The sequence below is a fragment of the Copadichromis virginalis genome, linkage group LG18 (assembly GCF_057382275.1).
Source record: "Copadichromis virginalis isolate Kocher_CV1m ecotype Utaka linkage group LG18, C_Virginalis_male_GT1.1, whole genome shotgun sequence".
NCBI classification, from domain to species: Eukaryota; Metazoa; Chordata; class Actinopteri; order Cichliformes; family Cichlidae; genus Copadichromis; species Copadichromis virginalis.
Window position 1 is genome coordinate 5,259,350 of NC_140635.1, and position 10,463 is coordinate 5,269,812.

Genomic DNA, 10,463 nt, shown 5'->3' on the forward strand with positions numbered 1-10,463 from the left:
AACAAAGTCTTTTCTTCTGTCTTCATTCCAGGATCTCACTCAAATCTGATGCAGAAAATATGAAACTAATCTGAGAGAATAACTGAAGCAGTTTTCCTCCTGAAGCATCACAAAGTTCAGAGTTCATGTTTAGAGCAGAAGATTCAGCAGTCGCTCTGTGACCTTTCAACTTTCTTCACTAAAACAGCTTCATTACAGAGAAACAAGTCACATTTTCTTCATGTTCTTAAGTCCTTTAAAATGTGTTTAATGGTCCTTGAATGCAGCATCAGAGTCGCAGGTTTAAAAGGTCACTTTCTGTTGTGTTCAAAGATTTCCTTCAGATATGGTCTTTAATCAGTAAAGCCAGTGATACAGCAGTGTCATTAGCTGTGTTATTGGCACCAGGCTGTGTTTATGTATGTATTTAATTCTGTCTGAGGACGTCTTCAGCATGAAATGATCATTTGCTCAGCTGCTGTGTCTCAAATGACTCCTACAGTCTTTGCTTATGTGACCAACTTTTAAACAACCAAAACAAATTCCCCTTTCCTTGATAAAAGTCAACTTATCCCGATGCATTTTAGCTTTAAACTGCTTACAATTCTCTAGTAAATGATTGCTGTGTGAACAAAACAAACAACTATGCAGAACAGTGGAATTTGTTCTGCTTCCAGTTGATTGAGTTTTGACTCCTGGAACTGTACTGACATTAGTGGCAAAACTACTTCCCTTTTTTCTTTGCTTGGTGGAACTTGAAACTTTAAAGCTGTTTCCAGATTGTGAGTCTTGGATGTTGCCAAACACTGGATCTTATGCTACTTTCACCTGTTTTATTATGAAGGCAACCAGATCAGTGAACACTGCTCTGTGACCATTTTGTTCCTGCAGTTCATAGGCAACAACTCTCCATTTTTCACTCAATTTGTATGGAAGTTTCATAACAATCATTCTCTTGAAGTGTCTGTGTGGTGCAGCTGGTCTGGTCTGTCCAGGCTGCACCACACAGACACTTCCAATCACCACACATCAAAGTACAAAGCGTATGACGTCATCACATTCTGTGTTAGGAAGTCACATTTAGGAGTTAAATTCATTGTTCATCATACTCAAGAAATCTTTCTGTTATCTTGATTAACTTATCCCAACATTGTCAATCAGACTAAGTGATCACATGACGCTAGTTATCAATCTATGAGGTAAACCAGGGTTTCCCATTTTAGCTACTAGCCTGTTTACATGAAAGGGGTGGCGTTGGGGGCATTTGACCAATCACATAGAGAGCAGCAGAACAGCTGACTTTACAAAGAAAGATAAAACTATAAACATGAACAGGTTAAACACTTGTATTAATAAAGTTCAAATAGGAACTAAAAGTTATTTTGCTGAGCTCTGTTGATGTTTACCAGTCTGGGAGAAAATACAAGCATAAATACAAAAATGGCCGTGGATATACTGGGAAAAGCATGTCGAATGATGAGCAGTGATACAGGAGACCAAGAGGAATTGCTCAGATAAGATTAAATGCTGTCATGGACGAGGACATGCTAGGGACAAGCGTTGCAGACAAAAGGAAAAAAACGAGATTAATGTTTATAGAGGAATTCAAAATGTTGTGAAATTGTTCTGCAGACAAATGGGAAAAGTCAAAGAACGAAGTTGAATTTAAGAATCTAAACTGATTAGACTACTGATGCTCATCAATGGAAAGATCCTCCCACTATCCATGGCACAGCAGTCCAAAGGGATCTTTCAGGTACTAACGTATTAACGTCATTAATATTCGCTTGTCCTGCTGCAGACTTTTCTATCCAATCTAACAGTGAGAGCGAGCATGTGGTGCCCCACCCACTGGCTACAGGCCACATATTTCTGCAGATAAAGGCACCACCGTATTTGCCTTTATTCCGATGAAATGTCCTCTAAAGGACGCCCACACAATTGATGAGAAGTCAGAGACCAGATGCCGATATTGTAATTCCATTAGAAAAAAGGCTGCACTTAAGTAGGGAAGATATGTGTAGGGCTTTTAAGGCCATTGCAGTCCCAAATGGAGGCAGATGGGGTATGTGAAGTTCAATATCTGTGGGCTGAGCACCCTGATACCACAACTCAAGAGTTCTGTTTCTGCGTTATCAAAGGTAGCCGGTCAGAATATTCTGGTTAATCCTTCATAATTGATCAGAATTTGCCAAATAGACTTAACATGGTGTTAAGTCTGTCACATCATTTATGAAAGTCAAAGGTTAAAGTGTGATTTTCATCAAGAAGAACTTGAAAAGAGAAACTACATGACTATGACTCGACATTAGGCACAGACAGGAATGCTCAAGCGGTATTAGCTGTTTGAAGGTACATTAGGAAAATGTTGAACGCAATGCACAACAAGCACCTTATTTCCTCCACAGAAGGTTGATAATTAACCTTTAACCTCCGTCACTGTGATGTGTGAATACTTCTGCTACTTTACGAACTATTGTAATCATAAAACGCTTTTAAAATCTGTATACTCCAATGATTTAAAAACAATAATACAGCAAACATTTAAAACCAATCTCATGACCAAGGGCGCTGCTGGCTTCAGGACCATGCAATAATCCATGTGTGGTTTGTATTTGTATTATAATACAGTCTGTAAGAAAGCCTTTTGTTATATTATTGAGAATATTGATCAACTAATTGTGATGGTGATGGTGCTCATCCGTCTTTTATCAGTCACTGCATTTTAACACAGTTTGCTCACCGTACATTCCAGTTTCTGGTCGCTGAAACCAGTCAGACCTGAGCTCCTGGGAGCCTCCCTCAGGTGAATGGTGGTTTTTAAACTTCGTACCGCTTACAAAACTTCCCCAGCAGAACAATTGGTTTCAGGTTTATTCCTGTAAAGAGTTTGTATATGATAGATAGTTGTTGTTTTTTTAAATATCGGACACATAATCGGGAAAACACAAAAGGGAAACATTTGTCTTCTTTCTTTTTCATTTTCCCAGCACTAGTTTATTACATCACAGCTTAAAACACTGATTCCAGTATTCAACTAGTTATACATCATTTCCATCCCTTCTTCTTACTGTGTTGAGCCATCAGAGATGCTTCATATTTCCATGTTTTACAGGATTGTCTGCCTGGAGTCTGTCGTCATTGTGCTTAAATAGTAGTTTTGACTTTTCATATAAATGTCAGGATAGGCAGCATCTTCTTTAACTAGTTCAAGCTGCCAAAATTAATCCAGAATTAAATTTTAATCCTTATAAAAGGCTGAAAATAATTGTTCTGAATCCAAAACAGTTAGATGTAGTTTGTTAATTTCCCTCGTTTTGTTATTACCCTAGAGTAGCGTTGGTGTATCTTTTCTCTCTCAGTTAATATTTATTATAAACATTCATCATAACAGCATATATGCAATTACTGGTCACTTTGTTAGGTACACCTTGTTTATAGCAGGTATGACCCCTGTTGCTGACAGAACTGCGTCATGAAGTCATGCTCATTAATTGTTGACTTGAATCTGCCGTTCCACCTCATCCCAAAGATGCTCTATTGGAGTACAGTGAACTCATCTTCATGTTCAAGAAACCAGTTTGAGATGATTTGAGATGATTTTGAGATGGAGTGGTAAAGTCTATGTTTTTAGGGGAAATCACTGAAAAAGAAATCATTGTAGCAGAATCTAAAAACAAGACATCCATGATGGGTTAGACATGGTCATCGTAAAAAAGACCTTGGATTGTATAATCAAACCTCTATGTTATATTTTTAATCTCTCATTTTATTCGGCTGTATTTCCTGACCGAATGAAAGTGGTAAAAGTTATCCCACTTTATAAATCGGGAGACAGACATAGTTTTAATAATTATAGACCAATATCATTGCTATCACAGTTTTCTAAAGTGCTTGAAAAACTCTTTGCACAAAGATTTGATAGTTTCATTGAAAAACATCAACTGTTAAGCGAAAGTCAGTACGGATTTCGACGGAACAGATCAACAGCAATAGCATTAATGAGTACTATTGAAGACATTTCATCAGCAACACATCATAATAAATATACTATTCATTGATTTAAGAAAAGCTTTTGACACTCTGCAACACTCCATCTTGATTTCTAAGTTAAGAACTTATGGTGTGAGAGGAATAGTATTGAACTGGTTAAGCAGCTATTTACATAATAGGTTTCAGTATGTGCAGTGTTTAGGCAATTCATCTGATAGAATGAAAATAGAATGTGGGGTCCCTCAAGGTTCTGTTTTAGGACCAAAACTTTTTAATTGATATATAAATGACATTTGTGATGTGTCAAAAATGTTGAATTTTGTTTTGTTTGCAGACGATACAAATTTTTATTGTTCCGGAGAGAACTTGAAAGAATTGGCTAAAATTATGGTTATTGAAATGAAAAAAATGAAAAAATGGTTTGATGTAAATGAGTTATCACTGAATTTGGAAAAATCAAAGTTTATGATATTCGGAAACCGTGTAAAGGAGGAAGAGATAGTATTATCTATAGAGGGAGTATTAATTGAAAGAGTGACAGAATTCCGTTTTCTGGGTGTAATAGTGGATGACAAGTTAACATGGAAATCACATATTGAACATGTTAAAAAAAAGTTGGCTAAAAGTATTTATATCCTGGGTAATGTTAGATATATATTAGATTACAAGACAATGACAATATTATATTTTTCATTGTTTCTACCCTATCTGAGCTATTGTGTTGAAGTATGGGGGAATACATACGTGACTAATATGAAACCATTATATTTATTACAAAAGAGAGCGATTCGAATTACGCATATTGTTAAATATAGAGAACACACTAATAATTTGTTTATAAAATCGAAATTGTTAAAACTAGAAGACATAGTGAAATTACAGACTTTAACTATTATGTTTAGGGCGAAAAATAAAACACTACCTCTTAAGTTACAAAGTTTATTTGTATTGTGTTCAGAAAATGGGGACGGCAGAAGGAAGTTTTATTTTAAGCACCTGTTTGCTCGAACCACACAAAGGCAAATGTGTCCAACAGTCATCGGCATAAGAAACTGGAATTCTCTCAGTGATCATCTTAAGTGTTGTATAAATGTTTCTCAATTTAAAATCTGCTATAAGAATAAAATGATAAACCAATATGAAGAAGTTGAAAAGAATAGAATTTAATTGTAGAAAAATGATCCTTTTAGTTTGATATTTAGTGGTATTGCTCATTGTTGAGTATATTGTTCTGTTTGCTTTGTTTTGTTATGTGCAGAAAATTGTCATAGTGTAATTTTGGTTGCCTACTTGTATTACCACAGATAGGGGGCAGGTATCAATAAGAATTGATTCTTCTTCCTGCTCCTTTTCATGCATGGAAACAGTGTTACTTTAATTGAAAGGAAGGTTGTGTATGGGAATGCATTACTGCTGTACCATGTGTGAAACAAAAAAAAAATTGTTTGCACCTGTAATAAATAATCAAATATATCAAATTATCATCAATATTTAAATAAATGAACCATCGCACCAAACAAAACAACAATTCAACAGACAGTTCTATAAAACTGTGGATGATTCAAAGTGCTGCTATAACTGCACAACAAAACTGCAGTGAGAAAAGCTTTGGATGTTCAGTTTAGTTATAATGACAGTTAAACAACTAAAATACTCGATTAAGTAGGTGAGAAAAAGTTACATTTACTGGATCAGTTTAAGACCAAAATACATTTGAATGAATTACTGACATGGACACTTTGTGAAAAATTACTAAACAGTTCAGACAAAATTTTACTAAAACCTTGAATTAAACTTGAAAGTTTTCATTTAAACTCCACTGTGACTGTGTACACAGGAAAAACTACAAAATAATGTTTGTTTGTTTGTTTTGTAAACACTGTGGACCGATCTGCATTTGTTGTTGCTAAATTTAAATATTTGTTACTATTTAATGATCATAATCTCATTTGAACATAGGTTTGATTTAGTGGAGTCAGTTGTTCCCATGCATCATTCTGTAAGTGTGAGAATGAACTAAGATTAGAAAATGTCAAAATATAAAGTTTGATTTATTTTTATTCATCACAGCATCCTAAACTTTGCTGAACTTTTTGAAATATAAAATGAACTCACTGAGTGTTGACTGTCAAATTTCAAAGCACCAAGTAAAGATAAACTATTAAACTTTAACTGGGTCAGACTTGTTACTGCATGATGTAATCACACATACCACACCCTGCATCATGTGATTGGCTCTTGGTCGCTCTGTAAGAATATATCTCCCTTCACAGATGTGTCTGTATCAGGATGGGTCTAAAGGTGAACAAGAGCAGAGATCTGTTTCCCTTCAGAGCACAGAGGTTGTTTCTGTTCAGAGGAAGTGAAACTGTCTGACAGTCACTGAGAGACGGTGAAACGGCACAGCACATGAATCAAATGGATCAAACAAAAATCTGCTGTTCAGTCTGTTTGGATCTACTGAAGGATCCGGTGACTATTCCCTGTGGACACAGCTACTGCATGAACTGTATTAAAAGCTTCTGGGATGAAGAGGAAAAGAAGAAAATCTACAGCTGCCCTCAGTGCCGGAGGACTTTCACAGCAAGGCCTGTCCTGGTGAAAAACACCATGTTAGCAGATTTAGTGGAGGAGCTGAAGAAGACTGGACTCAAAGCTGCTCCTGCTGATCACTGCTATGCTGGACCTGAAGATGTGGCCTGTGATGTCTGCACTGGAAGAAAAATGAAAGCCTTCAAGTCCTGTTTATTCTGTCTGGCATCTTACTGTGAGAAACACCTTCAGCCTCATTATGATGTGGCTCCATTAAAGAAACACAAGCTGGTGGAGCCCTCCAAGAAGCTCCAGGAGAACATCTGCTCTCGTCATGATGAGGTGATGAAGATGTTCTGCCGTACTGATCAGCAGAGTATCTGTTATCTCTGCTCTGTGGATGAACATAAAGGCCACGACACAGTCTCAGCTGCAGCAGAAAGGACTGAGAGGCAGAGAGAGCTGGAGGTGAGTCGACAAAACATCCAGCAGAGAATCCAGGACAGAGAGAAAGATGTGAAGCTGCTTCAACAGGAGGTGGAGGCCATCAATCAGTCTGCTGATCAAACAGTGGAGCACAGTGAGAAGATCTTCACTGAGCTGATCCATCTCATCCAGAAAAGAAGCTCTGATGTGAAGCAGCAGATCAGATCCCAGCAGGAAACTGAAGTGAGTCGAGTCAAAGAGCTTCAGGAGAAGCTGGAGCAGGAGATCACTGAGCTGAAGAGGAAAGATGCTGAGCTGAAGCAGCTCTCACACACAGAGGATCACATCCAGTTTCTACACAACTACCCCTCACTGTCAGCACTCAGTGAGTCTACAGACTCATCCAGCATCAATATCCGTCCTCTGAGCTACTTTGAGGATGTGACAGCAGCTGTGTCAGAGGTCAGAGATAAACTACAGGACATTCTGAGAGAGGAATGGACAAACATCTCACTGACAGTCACTGAAGTGGATGTTTTACTGTCAGATCCACCAGAGCCAAAGACCAGAGCTGGATTCTTAAAATATTCATGTGAAATCACACTGGATCCAAACACAGCAAACAAACTGCTGTTATTATCAGAGGGGAACAGAAAAGCAACATTAATGAATCAACAACAGTCTTATTCTGATCATCCAGACAGATTCACTTGGTTGTTTCAGGTTCTGAGTAGAGAGAGTCTGACTGGACGTTGTTACTGGGAGGTGGAGTGGAGAGGGGGAGGAGTTTATGTAGCAGTCGCATACAAGAATATCAGCAGAAAAGGGATTAAATGTAAATTTGGACATAATGACAAATCTTGGGTATTAAATTGTAACAACAACAGTTTTACATGTTGGTACAACAACATCAAAACTCGTGTCTCAGGTCCTCGTTCCTCCAGAGTAGGAGTGTACCTGGATCACAGAGCAGGTATTTTGTCCTTCTACAGCGTCTCTGAAACCATGACTCTCCTCCACAGAGTCCAGACCACATTCACTCAGCCGCTCTATGCTGGACTTTGGGTTTACTATGTTGGAGCCACAGCTGAGTTGATTAAAGTGAAATAGACTGAAGTCTTTCATATTGTGGGTTTAAATCTGTATTTTAGTTTCATTTTATTTGCTCTCCATCATTTCTGCACAGAGATCAGCTGTCAGTCAAACATTATGGGTGGTACCTCCACATCTTCTAGTTGTTCTCTTGATGTTTCTGAGTTTTTAAAGGAGATCTTTCCTGTGACTGTTTATGGAGGCTATCACTGCTCATCATCATTTTGATTTACTAAAATATTTCTCCACATGAAAATGTAAACTTCTCTATCCTCTAAATGTTTCTGGAATATTTGTCTTGAAAAATGTCGACATTTCTCTTTATGAGTATGGCAGACCATGTGTGTGTGTTTGTGTTTGTTTTTGTCAAAATCATCAAACAAATGAGGAAAAACTGTGATTTTAATGAATGAATTCATATATTGTGTTGATGTTTTATTGTGTGAATAAACTGGAAGGTTTGACTATAAATCAAACTTTGAACAAAGTCTTTTCTTCTGTCTTCATTCCAGGATCTCACTCAAATCTGATGCAGAAAATATGAAACTAATCTGAGAGAATAACTGAAGCAGTTTTCCTCCTGAAGCATCACAAAGTTCAGAGTTCATGTTTGGAGCAGAAGATTCAGCAGTCGCTCTGTGACCTTTCAACTTTCTTCACTAAAACAGCTTCATTACAGAGAAACAAGTCACATTTTCTTCATGTTCTTAAGTCCTTTAAAATGTGTTTAATGGTCCTTGAATGCAGCATCAGTGTGGCAGGTTTAAAAGGTCACTTTCTGTTGTGTTCAAAGATTTCCTTCAGATATGGTCTTTAATCAGTAAAGCCAGTGATACAGCAGTGTCATTAGCTGTGTTATTGGCACCAGGCTGTGTTCATGTATGTGTTTAATTCTGTCTGAGGATGTCTTCAGCATGAAATGATCATTTGCTCAGCTGCTGTGTCTCAAACGACTCCTACAGTCTTTGCTTATGTGACCAACTTTTAAACAACCAAAACAAATTCCCCTTTCCTTGATAAAAGTCAACTTATCCCGATGCATTTTAGCTTTAAACTGCTTACAATTCTCTAGTAAATGATTGCTGTGTGAACAAAACAAACAACTATGCAGAACAGTGGAATTTGTTCTGCTTCCAGTTGATTGAGTTTTGACTCCTGGAACTGTACTGACATTAGTGGCAAAACTACTTCCCTTTTTTCTTTGCTTGGTGGAACTTGAAACTTTAAAGCTGTTTCCAGATTGTGAGTCTTGGATGTTGCCAAACACTGGATCTTATGCTACTTTCACCTGTTTTATTATGAAGGCAACCAGATCAGTGAACACTGCTCTGTGACCATTTTGTTCCTGCAGTTCATAGGCAACAACTCTCCATTTTTCACTCAATTTGTATGGAAGTTTCATAACAATCATTCTCTTGAAGTGTCTGTGTGGTGCAGCTGGTCTGGTCTGTCCAGGCTGCACCACACAGACACTTCCAATCACCACACATCAAAGTACAAAGCGTATGACGTCATCACATTCTGTGTTAGGAAGTCACATTTAGGAGTTAAATTCATTGTTCATCATACTCAAGATATCTTTCTGTTATCTTGATTAACTTATCCCAACATTGTCAATCAGACTAAGTGATCACATGACGCTAGTTATCAACTCTATAAGGTAAACCAGGGTTTCCCATTTTAGCTACTAGCCTGTTTACATGAAAGGGGTGGCGTTGGGGGCATTTGACCAATCACATAGAGAGCAGCAGAACAGCTGACTTTACAAAGAAAGATAAAACTATAAACATGAACAGGTTAAACACTTGTATTAATAAAGTTGAAATAGGAACTAAAAGTTCTTTTGCTGAGCTCTGTTGATGTTTACCAGTCTGGGAGAAAATACAAGCATAAATACAAAAATGGCCGTGGATATACTGGGAAAAGCATGTCGAATGATGAGCAGTGATACAGGAGACCAAGAGGAATTGCTCAGATAAGATTAAATGCTTTCATGGACGAGGACATGCTAGGGACAAGCGTTGCAGACAAAAGAAAAAACGAGATTAATGTTTATAGAGGAATTCAAAATGTTGTGAAATTGTTCTGCAGACAAATGGGAAAAGTCAAAGAACGAAGTTGAATTTAAGAATCTAAACTGATTAGACTACTGATGCTCATCAATGGAAAGATCCTCCCACTATCCATGGCACAGCAGTCCAAAGGGATCTTTCAGGTACTAACGTATTAACGTCATTAATATTCGCTTGTCCTGCTGCAGACTTTTCTATCCAATCTAACAGTGAGAGCGAGCATGTGGTGCCCCACCCACTGGCTACAGGCCACATATTTCTGCAGATAAAGGCACCACCGTATTTGCCTTTATTCCGATGAAATGTCCTCTAAAGGACGCCCACACAATTGATCAAGTCAGAGACCAGATGCCGATATTGTAATTCCAT

At 37.7% G+C, this 10,463-nt stretch overlaps 1 protein-coding gene across 2 annotated transcripts; it reads left to right on the top strand.

The window, feature by feature from the left end:
- The first annotated feature begins 6,344 nt into the window (after positions 1-6,344).
- LOC146687063 (tripartite motif-containing protein 16-like) lies at positions 6,345-8,484 on the top strand. Of its 2 annotated transcripts, XM_085438349.1 has the most exons (2): positions 6,345-7,173; positions 7,875-7,996. In XM_085438349.1, the coding sequence occupies exons 1-2, from the start codon at positions 6,382-6,384 to the stop codon at positions 7,929-7,931; spliced, it is 849 nt and encodes a 282-aa protein (XP_085294475.1). In that variant the 5' UTR covers positions 6,345-6,381; the 3' UTR covers positions 7,932-7,996. The 2 variants fall into 2 exon arrangements, with proteins under 2 accessions (XP_085294475.1, XP_085294474.1); XM_085438348.1 differs by having other exon boundaries at positions 6,345-8,484.
- Positions 8,485-10,463: the final 1,979 nt, after the last annotated feature.

Excerpts from the sequence above, each read along its gene's own strand:
- LOC146687063 (XM_085438348.1), top strand. The coding sequence starts at position 6,382 with ATGAATCAAATGGATCAAACAAAAATCTGCTGTTCAGTCTGTTTGGAT.